The sequence below is a fragment of the Bombina bombina genome, chromosome 1 (genome assembly GCF_027579735.1).
Source record: "Bombina bombina isolate aBomBom1 chromosome 1, aBomBom1.pri, whole genome shotgun sequence".
Lineage (NCBI taxonomy): Eukaryota > Metazoa > Chordata > Amphibia > Anura > Bombinatoridae > Bombina > Bombina bombina.
Genome location: NC_069499.1, coordinates 987,301,713 through 987,318,753, shown reverse-complemented (window position 1 = coordinate 987,318,753; position 17,041 = coordinate 987,301,713). Strand labels below are relative to the sequence as shown.

Here is a 17,041-nt window from a genome sequence, read left to right as displayed (position 1 = left end):
AGTGGCAACTGGTATCAGGCTGATAAATGTATGCGCAGTCGAGTTATTTTCTAGGGACTAGAATTTGACTGAGAAAATACTGTTAAAACTGAAATAATACTTAAGCCTTATCTGCAGTGGTAGCGACTGGTAGCAGGCTTAGTGATAACTTTGCATGCCATTGGAAAATGTTGTTTTTTAATAAAACGTTTACTGGCATGTTATTCGTTTTTGTGAGGTACTTTGGTGATAAATCGCTTTGGGCATGATTTTTTTCCACATGGCTAACATATTTTTCTGCATGGAAACCGTTATATCAGGGCTCCCACTGTTGTGATAGGAGTGGGAGGGACCTTGTTTTAGCGCCTTGTTGCGCAGTTAAAATTCTAGCACAGTCTTCCTGCTTCTTCCTCCTTGATCCAGGAAATCTCTAGAGAGCTCAGGGGTCTGCAAAATTCATTTTTGAGGGAGGTAATCAGTCACAGCAGATCTGTGACAGTGTGTTTGACTTTGATTAAAAGCGTTAAATCTTAATTGATATCCGTTTTATCCGTTTTGGTTATTGAGGGGTTAATCATCCTTTTGCTAATTGGTGCAATACTCTGCTAATAATACACTTCTTGTTAAGAATTGTTTAATTATATCTGTATTTTTGAAACGCTGCAGCGTTTTTTATATTGCTTGTAAACTTATTGAAAGTGATTTCCAAGCTTGCTAGTTTCATTGCTAAGTCTGTTTAAACATGTCTGATTCAGAGGAAACTGTTTGTTCATCATGTTCAAAATCCAATGTGGAGCCCAATAGAACGATGTGTACCAATTGTATTGATATTGCTTTGAATAAAAGTCAATCTGTACCGATAAAGAAACTATCACCAGACAACGAGGGGGAAGTTATGCCGCCTAACTCTCCTCACGTGTCAGTACCTGCGTCTCCCGCTCGGGAGATGCGTAGGATTGAGACGCCAAGTACATCTAGGCCCTTACAAATCACTTTACATGATATGGCTAATGTTATGAAAGAAGTATTATATAATATGCCCGAATTAAGGGGCAAGCGCGACAGCTCTGGGTTAAGGACAGAGCGCGCTGATGACACGAGAGCCATGTCTGATACTGCGTCACAATTTGCAGAACATGAGGACGGTGAGCTTCATTCTGTCGGTGACGGTTCTGATCAGGGGAGACCGGATTCAGAAATTTCAAATTTTAAATTTAAGCTTGAGAACCTCCGTGTGTTACTAGGGGAGGTATTAGCGGCTCTGAATGATTGCGACACGGTGGCAATTCCAGAGAAATTGTGTAGGTTGGATAGATACTATGCGGTACCGGTGTGTACTGACGTTTTTCCTATACCAAAAAGACTTACAGAAATTATTAGTAAGGAGTGGGATAGACCCGGTGTGCCTTTTTCCCCTCCCCCGATATTTAGAAAAATGTTCCCTATAGACGCCACCACACGAGACTTATGGCAGACGGTCCCTAAGGTGGAGGGAGCAGTTTCTACGTTAGCCAAGCGTACCACTATCCCGGTGGAGGATAGCTGTGCTTTCTCAGATCCAATGGATAAAAAATTAGAGGGTTATCTTAAGAAAATGTTTGTTCAACAGGGTTTTATATTGCAGCCTCTTGCATGCATTGCGCCTGTCACGGCTGCAGCGGCATTCTGGTTTGAGTCTCTGGAAGAGGCGATTCGCACAGAGCCATTGGATGAGGCTTTGAGCAAGGTTAGAACCCTTAAGCAAGCTAATGCATTTGTTTCAGATGCCGTAGTACATCTAACCAAACTTACGGCTAAAAATTCCGGATTCGCCATACAGGCGCGCAGAGCGCTCTGGCTTAAATCCTGGTCAGCGGATGTAACTTCCAAGTCTAAGCTACTTAATATTCCTTTCAAAGGGCAGACCTTATTCGGGCCCGGCTTGAAGGAAATTATTGCTGACATTACGGGAGGTAAGGGCTACGCCCTTCCTCAGGACAGGGCCAAACCAAAGGCCAAACAGTCTAATTTTCGTGCCTTTCGTAACTTCAAGGCAGGAGCAGCATCGACTTCCTCCGCTCCAAAACAGGAAGGAACTACTGCTCGTTACAGACAGGGTTGGAAAGGCAACCAGTCATGGAACAAGGGCAAGCAGGCCAGAAAGCCTACTCCCGCCCCTAAGACAGCATGAAGACAGGGCCCCCTATCCGGAGACGGATTTAGTGGGGGGCAGACTTTCTCTCTTCGCCCAGGCTTGGGCAAGAGATGTGCAGGATCCCTGGACGTTAAAGATTATATCTCAGGGATACCTTCTGGATTTCAAAACCTCTCCTCCACAAGGGAGGTTCCATCTTTCGAGGTTATCGACAAACCTAGTAAAGAGAGAGGCATTTCTACAATGTGTACAAGACCTCTTAATCATGGGAGTGATTCACTCAGTTCCGCGATCGGAACAGGGACAAGGATTTTACTCAAATCTATTTGTGGTTCCAAAAAAAGAGGGAACTTTCAGACCAATCTTGGACTTAAAGATCTTAAACAAATTCCTAAGGGTACCATCGTTCAAGATAGAAACCATTCGAACCATCCTACCCATGATCCAAGAGGGTCAATATATGACCACGGTGGACTTAAAGGATGCTTACCTTCATATACCGATTCACAAAGATCATTATCGGTACCTAAGGTTTGCCTTTTTAGACAGGCATTACCAGTTTGTGGCTCTTTCCTTCGGGTTAGCCACGGCCCCGAGAATTTTTACGAAGGTTCTGGGTTCACTTCTGGCGGTACTAAGACCACGAGGCATAGCGGTGGCTCCGTACCTAGACGACATTCTGATACAAGCGTCAAGTTTTCAGAATGCAAAGTCTCATACAGAGATAGTTCTAGCATTTCTGAGGTCGCATGGGTGGAAAGTGAACGTGGAAAAGAGTTCTCTGTTACCACTCACAGTGGTTCCTTTTCTAGGGACTCTTATAGATTCTGTAGAGATGAAGATTTACCTGACGGAGTCCAGGTTATCAAAGATTCTCAATGCTTGCCGTGTCCTTCATTCCGTTCCAAGCCCATCAGTAGCTCAGTGCATGGAGGTAATCGGCTTAATGGTCGCGGCAATGGACATAGTGCCATTTGCGCGCCTGCATCTCAGACCGCTGCAACTATGCATGCTCAGTCAATGGAACGGGGATTACTCAGATCTGTCCCCTTTACTAAATCTGGACCAGGAGACCAGAGATTCTCTTCTCTGGTGGTTGTCACCGGTTCATCTGTCCAAAGGAATGACCTTTCGCAGACCGGATTGGACGATTGTGACAACGGATGCCAGCCTTCTAGGCTGGGGAGCAGTCTGGAATTCCCTGAAGGCTCAGGGATCGTGGACTCAGGAGGAGAAACTCCTTCCAATAAACATTCTAGAATTAAGAGCAATATTCAATGCTCTTCTAGCTTGGCCTCAGTTAGCAAAACTGAGGTTCATCAGATTTCAGTCGGACAATATCACGACTGTGGCTTACATCAATCATCAAGGGGGAACCAGGAGTTCCCTAGCGATGTTGGAAGTCTCGAAGATAATTCGCTGGGCAGAGTCTCACTCTTGCCACCTGTCAGCGATTTACATCCCGGGCGTAGAGAACTGGGAGGCGGATTTCCTAAGTCGCCAGACTTTTCATCCGGGAGAGTGGGAACTTCACCCGGAGGTATTTGCTCAACTGATTCGTCGTTGGGGCAAACCGGATCTGGATCTCATGGCATCTCGCCAGAACGCAAAGCTTCCTTGTTACGGATCCAGGTCCAGGGACCCGAGAGCGGTGCTGGTAGATGCATTAGCAGCCCCTTGGGTTTTCAACATAGCTTATGTGTTTCCACCATTTCCGTTGCTACCTCGACTGATTGCCAGGATCAAACAGGAGAGGGCATCGGTAATTCTGATAGCGCCTGCGTGGCCACGCAGGACCTGGTATGCAGACCTAGTGGACATGTCGTCCTGTCCACCATGGTCTCTTCCTCTGAGGCAGGACCTTCTAATTCAGGGTCCTTTCAACCATCCAAACCTAATTTCTCTGAGGCTGACTGCCTGGAAATTGAACGCTTGATTCTATCAAAGCGTGGGTTTTCGGATTCGGTTATTGATACATTAATACAGGCTCGGAAACCTGTGACCAGAAAAATTTACCATAAGATATGGCGTAAATATTTATATTGGTGCGAATCCAAGAGTTACTCATGGAGTAAGGTTAGGATTCCTAGGATATTGGCTTTTCTACAAGAGGGTTTAGAAAAGGGTTTATCCGCTAGTTCGCTAAAGGGACAGATTTCAGCTCTGTCTATTCTTTTACACAAACGTCTGGCAGAGAATCCAGACGTCCAGGCCTTTTGTCAGGCTTTGGCTAGAATTAAGCCTGTGTTTAAAGCTGTTGCTCCTCCGTGGAGCTTAAACTTGGTTCTTAAAGTTCTTCAGGGTGTTCCGTTTGAACCCCTTCATTCTATTGATATTAAGCTTTTATCTTGGAAAGTTTTGTTTTTGATGGCTATTTCCTCGGCTCGAAGAGTCTCTGAGTTATCTGCCTTACATTGTGATTCTCCTTATCTGATCTTTCATTCAGACAAGGTAGTACTGCGTACTAAACCTGGGTTTTTGCCTAAGGTTGTTTCTAACAGGAATATCAATCAAGAGATTGTTGTTCCATCATTATGTCCTAATCCTTCTTCAAAGAAGGAACGTCTTTTGCATAATCTAGACGTGGTCCGTGCTCTGAAGTTCTACTTACAGGCAACTAAAGATTTTAGTTTAGAATGGATAGAGCGCTGGAACTATAAAATCCCAAACTCCCTATCTATATAAGCTCCTTCCAACTTATATATATGTAAAATATTCAAAGAAATTTGTGTAGGTATAGGGGCGTGGTACACTTAAGGGATGTGATTCAATTTTTTCGGATTTTTAAATAATACTAAATATTTTCCAATTGTTGCTTTATGATATAGATATTAATAGGTCCATATAACCAATGTTTGTTGGTGTAGAGAAAAGATTAATAAAAATATAGTTGTGTATGGAGAAGGTATTTGAACCATATAAAAGTGGTGCCTTTTGTGATACTGATTTTTCTTTTCAATGTGTAAGTGGAAAAAATAATAATATTAACAGTACGTGTATAATTTTATTTTATTGTTTATAGCAGTATTTAGCCTTATAAAGAAACTTAGTGATTTGAAGTGATAGTGTTTCTAATCCAAGAGTGCGCTAATCTTCTAAATTTTTAAAAGATTTTTTCTGAAAACAAGTTTGGTGATAATAGTGCTAATTTTCTATAAAAAACTTATTGTAAATGTATGTGTAGTGTTAGGTGACTTATTTTTTGATAGGGTTATGTCAAGAAACAGTGACAAAAATAATAATAAATGACTTTAACTGGTAAAATTAAATCAACATGAAATTTATTAAAAGAATTATTATTAAAATCTCTTATATTTGGTAATTACCACTAGATGTCAAAATTTCTCTGGGACGTCTCCCAGATGCAATATGAATATTCAAATGACCATATAAAAAAGCTCAATATGTGTCAAAATTGTTAAAGAAAAACAGAGAAGTAACTATGTATGTCCAAAAGCAAGGCCAAACCTTTAGCTGTTACACACACTCTTGCTTGGAGCTTATTCAATGTATGATCCAAGATAGTTAAGCTTTCATGTACCGCTCATAGTGCTGTGCATGCGGTAATTCCAGCGCCTTATTGTATCCTTCAAAAAGGTTAGGATTATTATACATTCACCTTTCCAATGTGGTTATCAACTTTGTTTTACTCACAGTTCTTAGTGTTATGGCAGACCGCACTGTTCTGGCCGCTTACTGCTTCTCCATGTTGTTCTTTCACTCCGTTGTCCGTTCTCGGCATCTGACGTCACACTCCTTCGTGGGAGGTCGTCTTACAGTGGCAGTGGGATCGCTATTATGTATACTGTCACTTTGTATTGAGAATTACAACTGCACTTAGTGCTATGCACACAGTTAGTAGAAAAGGTCCTTTATAATTCCCCAATTGGTAGTGGAATAGAATTATAAAAATAATAACCCGGGTTATTTTTAATGATCGATATGTCCAATGAGATATTAATGTAAGTTCATAGATAAAAGAAAGGTCACACAGCTCGACGCGTTTCGCTCTTACCAGAGCTTTATCAAGATCTTAATAAAGCTCTGGTAAGAGCGAAACGCGTCACAAAACTCCAGCCGCCGGAAAAAAGCAGGAGTTAAGAGCTTTCTGGGCTAACGCCGGTTCATAAAGCTCTTAACTACTGTACCCTAAAGTACACTAACACCCATAAACTACCTATGTACCCCTAAACCGAGGTCCCCCCACATCGCCGCCACTCGATTAAAATGTTTTAACCCCTAATCTGCCGACCGCCACCTACGTTATACTTATGTACCCCTAATCTGCTGCCCCTAACACCGCCGACCCCTGTATTACATTTATTAACCCCTAACCTGCCCCCCACAACGTCGCCGCCAGCTACTTACAATAATTAACCCCTAATCTGCCGACCGCAAAGCGCCGCCACCTACGTTATCCTTATGTACCCTAATCTGCTGCCCCTAACACCGCCGACCCCTATATTATATTTATTAACCCCTAATCTGCCCCCCTCAACGTCGCCGACACCTGCCTACACTTATTAACCCCTAATCTGCCGAGCGGACCTGAGCGCTACTATAATAAAGTTATTAACCCCTAATCCGCCTCACTAACCCTATCATAAATAGTATTAACCCCTAATCTGCCCTCCCTAACATCGCAGACACCTACCTTCAATTATTAACCCCTAATCTGACGACCGGAGCTCATCGCTACTATAATAAATGGATTAACCCCTAAAGCTAAGTCTAACCCTAACACTAACACACCCCTAACTTAAATATAATTTAAATCTAACGAAATTAATTAACTCTTATTAAATAAATTTTTCCTATTTAAAGATAAATACTAACCTGTAAAATAAATCCTAATATAGCTACAATATAAATTATAATTACATTGTAGCTATTTTAGGATTAATATTTATTTTACAGGCAACTTTGTAATTATTTTAACCAGGTACAATAGCTATTAAATAGTTAAGAACTATTTAATAGTTACCTAGTTAAAATAATAACAAATTTACCTGTAAAATAAATCCTAACCTAAGCTATAATTAAACCTAACACTACCCTATCAATAAATTAATTAAATAAACTACCTACAATTACCTACAATTAACCTAACACTACACTATCAATAAATAAATTAAATACAATTGCTACAAATAACTACAATTACATAAACTAACTAAAGTACAAAAAATAAAAAAGAACTAAGTTACAAAAAATAAAAAAATATTTACAAACAAAAGAAATATATTACAACAATTTTAAACTAATTACACCTACTCTAAGCCCCCTAATAAAATAACAAAGACCCCCAAAATAAAAAAATGCCCTACCCTATTCTAAATTAATAGAGTTAAAAGCTCTTTTACCTTACCAGCCCTGAACAGGGCCCTTTGCGGGGCATGCCCCAAGAAAATCAGCTCTTTTGCCTGTAAAAAAAAACATACAATACCCCCCCCCAACATTACAACCCACCACCCACATACCCCTAATCTAACCCAAACCCCCCTTAAATAAACCTAACACTAAGCCCCTGAAGATCTTCCTACCTTGTCTTCACCATCCAGGTATCACCGATCCGTCCTGGCATCCGGTGCTGAAGAGGTCCAGAAGAGGCTCCAAAGTCTTCCTCCTATCCGGCAAGAAGAGGACATCCGGACCGGCAAACATCTTCTCCAAGCGGCATCTTCGATCTTCTTCCATCCGGTGCGGAGCGGGTCCATCTTGAAGCAGCCGACGCGGATCCATCCTCTTCTTCCGGCGTCTCCCGACGAATGATGGTTCCTTTAAGGGACGTCATCCAAGATGGCGTCCCTCGAATTCCGATTGGCTGATAGGATTCTATCAGCCAATCGGAATTAAGGTAGGAATATTCTGATTGGCTGATGGAATCAGCCAATCAGAATCAAGTTCAATCCTATTGGCTGATCCAATCAGCCAATCAGATTGAGCTCGCATTCTATTGGCTGTTCCGATCAGCCAATAGAATGCGAGCTCAATCTGATTGGCTGATTGGATCAGCCAATCGGATTGAACTTGATTCTGATTGGCTGATTCCATCAGCCAATCAGAATATTCCTACCTTAATTCCGATTGGCTGATAGAATCCTATCAGCCAATCTGAATTCGAGGGACGCCATCTTGGATGACGTCATTTAAAGGAACCGTCATTCGTCGTTCAGTCGTCGGCCAGGATGGATGTTCCGCGGTGGAGGTCTTCAGGATGCTGCCGCTTCGCTCCGGATGGATGCCGCTTGGATGAAGACTTCAATCGGATGGAAGAACTCTTCTGCCCCGCTTGGATGAAGACTTCAGCTGGATCATGGACCTCTTCAGCCCCCCGCTTGGGCTTGGATCAGGACATCGGAGGAGCTCTTCTGGACCGATCGGTGAACCTGGTATGGTGAAGACAAGGTAGGAAGATCTTCAGGGGCTTAGTGTTAGGTTTATTTAAGGGGGGTTTGGGTTAGATTAGGGGTATGTGGGTGGTGGGTTGTAATGTTGGGGGGGGGTATTGTATTTTTTTTTTACAGGCAAAAGAGCTGAACTTCTTGGGGCATGCCCCGCAAAGGGCCCTGTTCAGGGCTGGTAAGGTAAAAGAGCTTTTAAATGTATTAATTTAGAATAGGGTAGGGCATTTTTTTATTTTGGGGGTCTTTGTTATTTTATTAGGGGGCTTAGAGTAGGTGTAATTAGTTTAAAATTGTTGTAATATTTTTCTTATGTTTGTAAATATTTTTTTATTTTTTGTAACTTAGTTCTTTTTTTTATTTTTTGTACTTAGTTAGTTTATGTAATTGTAGTTATTTGTAGAAATTGTATTTAATTTATTTATTGATAGTGTAGTGTTAGGTTAATTGTAGGTAATTGTAGGTATTTTAATTAATTAATTTATTGATAGGGTAGTGTTAGGTTTAATTATAACTTAGGTTAGGACTTATTTTACAGGTAATTTTGTTATTATTTTAACTAGGTAACTATTAAATAGTTATTAACTATTTAATAGCTATTGTACCTAGTTAAAATAATTACCAAGTTGCCTGTAAAATAAATATTAATCCTAAAATAGCTACAATATAATTATAATTTATATTGTAGCTATATTAAGATTTTTTTTTACAGGTAAGTATTTAGCTTTAAATAGGAATAATTTATTTAAGAAGAGTTAATTAATTTCGTTAGATTAAAATTATATTTAATTTAGGGGGGTGTTAGTGTTAGGGTTAGACTAGGGGTTAATAAGTGTAGGCAGGTGTCGGCGACGTTGTGGGGGGCAGGTTAGGGGTTAATAAATATAATATAGGGGTCGGCGGTGTTAGGGGCAGCAGATTAGGGGTACATAAGGATAACGTAGGTGGCGGCGCTTTGCGGTCGGCAGATTAGGGGTTAATTATTGTAGGTAGCTGGCGGCGATGTTGTGGGGGGCAGGTTAGGGGTTAATAAATATAATATAGGGGTCGGCGATGTTAGGGCAGCAGATTAGGGGTACATAGGGATAACGTAGGTAGCGGCGGTTTACGGAGCGGAAGATTAGGGGTTAATAATATAATGCAGGGGTCAGCGATAGCGGGGGCGGCAGATTAGGGGTTAATAAGTGTAAGGTTAGGGGTGTTTAGACTCGGGGTACATGTTAGAGTGTTAGGTGCAGACGTAGGAAGTGTTTCCCCATAGGAAACAATGGGGCTGCGTTAGGAGCTGAACGCTGCTTTTTTGCAGGTGTTAGGTTTTTTTTCAGCTCAAACAGCCCCATTGTTTCCTATGGGGGAATCGTGCACGAGCACGTTTTTGAGGCTGGCCGCGTCCGTAAGCAACTCTGGTATCGAGAGTTGCATTTGCGGTAAAAATGCTCTACGCTCCTTTTTTGGAGCCTAACGCAGCATTTTTTTGAACTCTCGATACCAGAGTTAATTTTATGGTGCGGCCAGAAAAAAGCCCGCGGAGCGTTAACAGCCCATCTACCGCCAAACTCCAAATCTAGGCCTAAGTTTCTTTATAAGGCTAAATGCTGCTATAAACAATAAAATAAAATTATACACGAACTGTTAATATTATTATTTTTTCCACTTACACATTGAAAAGAAAAATCAGTATCACAAAAGGCACCACTTTTATATGGTTCAAATACCTTCTCCATACACAACTATATTTTTATTAATCTTTTCTCTACACCAGCAAACATTGGTTATATGGACCTATTAATATCTATATCATAAAGCAACAATTGGAAAATATTTAGTATTATTTAAAAATCCGAAAAAATTGAATCACATCCCTTAAGTGTACCACGCCCCTATACCTATACAAATTTCTTTAACTAAAGATTTTAGACAAACTTCTTCTCTGTTTGTCGTTTACTCTGGACAGAGGAGAGGTCAAAAGGCTTCGGCTACCTCTCTCTCTTTTTGGCTTCGTAGCATAATACGTTTAGCCTATGAGACTTCTGGACAGCAGCCTCCTGAAAGAATTACAGCTCATTCCACTAGAGCTGTGGCTTCCACCTGGGCCTTTAAGAATGAGGCCTCTGTTGAACAGATTTGCAAGGCTGCAACTTGGTCTTCACTTCATACTTTTTCCAAATTTTACAAATTTGACACTTTCGCTTCTTCGGAGGCTGGTTTTGGGAGAAAGGTTCTACAGGCAGTGGTTCCTTCTGTTTAATGTTCCTGCCTTGTCCCTCCCATCATCCGTGTACTTAGCTTTGGTATGGGTATCCCATAAGTAATGGATGACCCGTGGACTGAACACACTTAACAAGAGAAAACATAATTTATGCTTACCTGATAAATTTATTTCTCTTGTAGTGTGTTCAGTCCACGGCCCGCCCTGTCTTTTTAAGGCAGGTTCTAAATTTTAAAATTATAACTCCAGTCACCACTGCACCTTATAGTTTCTCCTTTCTCGTCTTGTTTCGGTCGAATGACTGGATATGACATGTGAGGGGAGGAGCTATATAGCAGCTCTGCTTGGGTGATCCTCTTGCAACTTCCTGTTGGGAAGGAGAATATATCCCATAAGTAATGGATGACCCGTGGACTGAACACACTACAAGAGAAATAAATTTATCAGGTAAGCATAAATTATGTTTTTACAGGTAAGTATTTAGTTTTAAATAGGAATAATTTAGTTAATGATAGGAATATTTATTTTGATTTATTTAAATTATATTTAAGTTAGAGGGTGTTAGGTTTAAGGTTAGACTTAGGTTTATGGGTTAATAACTTTAATATTTTGGCGGCGACATTGGTGGCGGCAGATTAGGGGTTAATAAGTGTAGGTAGGTGGCGGCGACATTGGGGCGGCAGAGTAGAGGTTAATAAATATAATGTAGGTGTCGGCGATGCTGGCGGCAGCAGATTAGGGGTTAATAAGTATAATGTAGGTGGCGACGGTGTCCGGAGCAGCAGATTAGGGGTTAATAATTATAATTTAGGTGTCTGCGATGTCAGGGGAAACAGATTAGGGGTTAATAAGTGTAAGATTAGGGGTGTTTAGACTCGGGGTTCATGTTAGGGTGTTAGGTGTAGACAAAAATGTTATTTCCCCATAGGAATCAATGGGGCTGCGTTAAGGAGTTTTACGCTGCTTTTTTGCAGGTGTTCGACTTTTTTTCAGCCGGCTCTCCCCGTTAATTCCTATGGGGAAATTGTGCACGAGCACGTTACACCAGCTCACCGCTGACTTAAGCAGCGCTGGTATTGGAGTGCGGTAATGAGCAAAGTTTTGCTCAACGCTCACTTCTTGTCTTTTAAAGACGGGTTTCTGAAAACTCGTAATACCAGCGCTGCAGGTAAGTGAGCGGTGAGGGAAAATTGCTCATTAGCACCGCACAGCCTCTAACGCAAAACTCATAATCTGGGCCCTATATTTGGAGTAGACTGTCCCTTTAATTAATATTCAGAATTTTGAAAGAAAAACATATTTTGACTGTTTATTAAACAAATAGATGTGGTTTAGTAATATGTAAGCTGCGCATGCGGCATATGCAAGAAATACAGCTGGGGGAACAGTCATTGGGTACCAGTTTGAGCAGGCAAAAACTGTTATCTTATGGAAATACTGCTGTTATATTTTCCCACACAAGGTATAGGAGGTATTATTGTGCCAAAAGACTTCTGATAAATGGGTTATTGTGCGTTATCATAGTATTGGATGAAATTGCTTTGAATATGAAAACACCATGAAAAGCTATTCAGTGCACTTCCCTTCTGGATTTTGTTGGACAAGAATAGGCCCATCGCTAGGGGAATGCTTTAGTTTATACTTTAGATAGCAAATACTGGATTTAAAACTAATATTTACAAATTAATAGCAGATAAACAAAAAATACCACTATATCAGTACTTCAATCATGATACATAGTATGCAACAAACATTTTTAAATAGATAACTGTCCCTATGTGCACAAAAAAAAATCTGTTCCCTTGCAGGAATAATTTTCTGAAAGTAATTGAAAGTCATTATAGTCCAGGAACAGGCTGTGGCTTTTCCATATGGTATTATAAGCCAGCATTGCTTCTGTATTTCTTCCTGTGTAACAAGAGAATGACTGCAGTGTCACCTTGTCTTTACAGATGGTACTTTGGAGAGGTGTCCCGCACCGAGGCTGTAAATCTACTGATGAATGAAGGGAATGGAACGGGATCCTTCCTGATCCGTGCCAGTGACAAGCAGGGTTTCCCGTATGCACTTTCAGGTAATACCCCAGCCAGGAGCCTGCTTTGATACCACCTTCCGTACAGTGGATATTAACTGTCTCTTTTTATTCTTCTTTCTCTTCATTCTTTTTGTGCTCACTACTCCAAAAATTTGTTATTGTTTAAATAGATAATCCCTTTATTACCCATTCCCCAGTTTTTCATAACCAACACGGTTATATTAATATACTTTTTACCTATGTGATTACCTTGTATATAAGCCTCTGCAGACTGCCCCCTTATCTTAGTTCTTTTGAAAGACTTGCATTTTAGCCAATCAGTGCTGACTCATAGATAACTCCACAAGACTAAACACACATGAACTAGCACTGTCTGGCTGTGAAAATATATAACAATGCACTGAAATCAGAGGCTGCTTGTATTGGCTTAGAAACAGAAAGGTATAGGTTTAAAGGTTATAAAGTATATTAATTGTCAGTATATACCAGGGTTATAATACAATTTATTTGTTATTATTCATTAAAACAATTGAAATTAATAATTATTCCTAAATTCTTTAGATTAGTTTCAATTTATAAACACATTGAATTATATTTATAGAAACTAGATTATGAATCAACCATACACATATGCTGTTATAATATTCTTACAAAGATCATAAAAAAACATACCTTTAAAATTAACCTTACTCACAATGAATCGCATTAAAATACCACAATAAAATACCAGAATATGGACCGCTAACTTCACAGTGTTTAGATAAACAATATACCAAGATACTTCACACAATTCTTACTGGATTTCAATATATTTAAGATAACTTTCAGACAAGTATAATTAAGTTATTTAGCCCACAAATGATTCTATATAACTTCAATTAAAAACACCAGAAATTGTATATATTATTATTAATGCAAACAGCCAATTTATATGCCAATATGTCTGACCTGAAATGATCTCTTATTTAGCTACAATAAGGCAAATTATATATATATATATATATATATATATATATATATATATATATATATATATATATATATATATATATATATCAATAACTGTAATTAATTTATGATATTAAAATACAAAATTATTTCTAAACATTAATATTTAATACCAGTATACTTACTACAATCTAACTAAAGCTTTAGAATATCTTTGATTTAAATATAAAAGTATGAAATAACCTTTTATACGTTACCAGATAAAATTGAAGTTCACCTCATAAATTAAGAGAGGTATTTTTGCAATATGGATAAGGAAGTTAAGTTCAGATTTGCTTTATAGAGACTGGATTCCAAGGCAACAGTTTGTCAGTCAAAATTCAGCAGCCAAGACCCTTTTCCTTCCTCTTGCATGAGGTTATATCACGCCCCTTTTAATTCTAATCATTGGTGAATATGGGATACGCACCACGGAAGCTTGTCTGTGATAGGCCCTTTGAGCTGAACATCTCTTGGTTATTTGGGAGACGCCTCCCTGATTCTAAATACTTTTTGGTTGTAATACCATTTCTCTTGTAAGGTGTATCCAGTCCACGGATTCATCCTTTACTTGTGGGATATTCTCCTTCCCTACAGGAAGTGGCAAAGAGAGCACACAGCAGAGCTGTCCATATAGCTCCCCCTCTAGCTCCACCCCCACAGTCATTCTCTTTGCTGGCTCTAAGCAATCGGAAGTGTAAAGTGAATGTGGTGTTAGAATTGTAGTTTTTAAGTTCTACAAGCAAAAGTTTGTTATTTTAAATGGTACCGGTTTGTACTATTTACTCTCTAGCAGAAAGGAGATGAAGATTTCTGCAGAGAGGAAGATGATTTTAGCATGTTCTAACTGAAATCCACTGCTGTTCTCACACAGGGCTGAGGAGTACAAGAAAACTTCAGTTGGGGGGAACGGTTTGCAGGTTAGGCTGCAATAAGGTATGTTCAGTCATTTATTTCTAGACAAGACTGTGATAATGCTAGAAGAGACTGATAATATCCCCATGAGGGGAGGGTAAGCTGTGTTCAGAGACTCAGTAAGGAATTGCAAGCTTACATAACAGGGCTAGTTTATGATGGTTGACACTATTTCATGGCAAACGATTTTTTTATTGAAAATATTGTTTTGTAAGACACTTTGAAGGTTCCTTTGGGTTTCTTTCAGGGGTTGTTACCCACATGGCTATTATTAAAACACTTAGGAGTGTTTCTTTAGGCCTCACAGCTCCAGAGTAAGGTGGGAGGGGCCTAATTTCGCGCCTCAGATGCGCAGTTAAAATTAACTAGAAGTTCATGCTGCTTCACATGGAGGGTCCTGCTGCAGTTTGAGGGCCTATAAGAAGCTTTTTCCACCAAATCTGGTCCCTAAGGGCAGGTAGGGCCACAGCAGAGCTGTGGCAAAGTGCTGTAGATTTTTTAACTGGTTGTTGGCTTAATGTTGATCCGGTTTGGGCATTAAGGGGTTAATCATTTTTATTGCTAGTGGTGCAATCTTACTAAGGCTTTAGGCATATACTGTAAACATTTTGAAAAGTTTACTGCATTTTTCACTGTTTTGCAAAATTGTGTGCCTTTTTTATCTCTTAAAGGCACAGTAACGTTTTTTTCAAAGTGTGTTTTTCTTTGATTAAAGTGATTTCCAAGCCTGTTTGTGTATACTACTAGTCTGTTAAACATGTCTGACACCAAGGAAACTCCTTGCTCAATGTGTTTAGAAGCCATGGTGGAACCCCCTCTCAGAATGTGTCCAACTTGTACCAATATGTCTATACACTTTAAAGAACATATTGTTGCACTTAAAAATGTGGCCCAAGATGATTCTCAGACTGAAGGTAATGAGGGTAGCCCGTCAACCTTTGACTAAGTGTCACAACCAGTTACGCCCGCTCAAGCGACGCCTAGTACCTCTAGTGCGTCTAACTCTTTTACCTTACAAGAATTAGCGGCAGTTATGGATAATTCCCTCTCAGTATTTTTATCTAAACTGCCCGTGTTACCTGCAAAGTGCGATAGCTCTGTTTTAAGAACAGATTATGAGCATTCTGGCGCTTTAGTAGCCGTATCCGATGTACCCTCACAACGCTCTGAAGTGGGGACGAGGGATTTGATGTCTGAGGGAGAAATTTCCGATTCAGGAAAAGGTTCTCCTCAGACAGATTCAGATACATTGGCTTTTAAATTTAAACTAGAACACCTCCGCTTATTGCTCAGGGAGGTATTAGTTACTCTGGATGACTGCGACCCTATGGTGGTTCCAGAGAAATTGTGTAAAATGGACAAGTACCTAGAGATTCCTGTTTACACTGATGCGTTTCCGGTCCCTAAGAGGATTGCGGATATCGTTACTAGGGAGTGGGATAGACCAGGTATTCCCTTTGTTCCCCCTCCTGTTTTTAAGAAAATGTTCCCCATATCTGACCCCATGCGGGACTCGTGGCAGACGGTCCCTAAGGTGGAGGGGGCTGTTTTTTCACTTGCTAAACACACAACTATACCAATTGAAGACAGTTGTGCTTTTAAAGACCCTATGGATAAAAAGTTAGAGGGTTTACTTAAGAAAATTTTTGTTCAACAAGGTTTTCTTCTCCAACCTATTGCATGCATTATTCCTGTAACTACTGCAGCTGCTTTCTGGTTCGAGGCGCTGGAAGATGCGCTCCTGACAGAGACCTCATATGAGGACATTATGGATAGAATTAAGGCTCTAAAGCTGGCTAATTCTTTTATCACAGATGCCACTTTCCAACTAACTAAGTTAGCGGCAAAGAATTCAGGTTTTGCCATTTTAGCGCGCAGGGCGCCATGGCTAAAGTCCTGGTCGGCCGATGTGTCGTCAGAATCCAAACTCTTGAACATCCCTTTCAAAGGAAAGACCCTCTTTGGGCCTGAATTGAAAGAGATTATTTCAGAAATCACTGGGGGTAAAGGCCATGCTCTCCCTCAGGACAAGTCCTTTAAGACAAAGAACAAACAAAATAATTTTCGTTCCTTTCGGAATTTCAGGAGCGGTCTCGCTTCATCCTCCCCTGCTGCAAAGCAAGAGGGTAACGCTTCACAACCCAGGGCAGCCTGGAAACCTTACCAGGGCTGGAACAAGGGTAAACAGGCCAAAAAGCCTGCAGCTGCCACCAAGACAGCATGAAGGGGTAGCCCCCGATCCAGGACCGGATCTAGTAGGGGGCAGACTCTCTCTCTCTTCGCTCAGGCCTGGGCAAGAGATGTACACGATCCCTGGGCATTAGAGATTGTATCCCAGGGATATCTTCTAGAATTCAAGGACTCCCCTCCAAGGGAGA

At 40.4% G+C, this 17,041-nt stretch overlaps 1 protein-coding gene across 1 annotated transcript in view; it reads left to right on the top strand.

Moving 5' to 3' along the window:
• Positions 1-17,041, top strand: part of PTK6 (protein tyrosine kinase 6) — a 179,928-nt gene that overhangs the window by 44,228 nt on the left and 118,659 nt on the right. Inside the window, exon 2 of the mRNA XM_053709691.1 lies at positions 12,679-12,800. Coding sequence (XP_053565666.1) covers positions 12,679-12,800 — 122 coding nt within the window. The remainder of the gene's footprint in view (positions 1-12,678; positions 12,801-17,041) is intronic.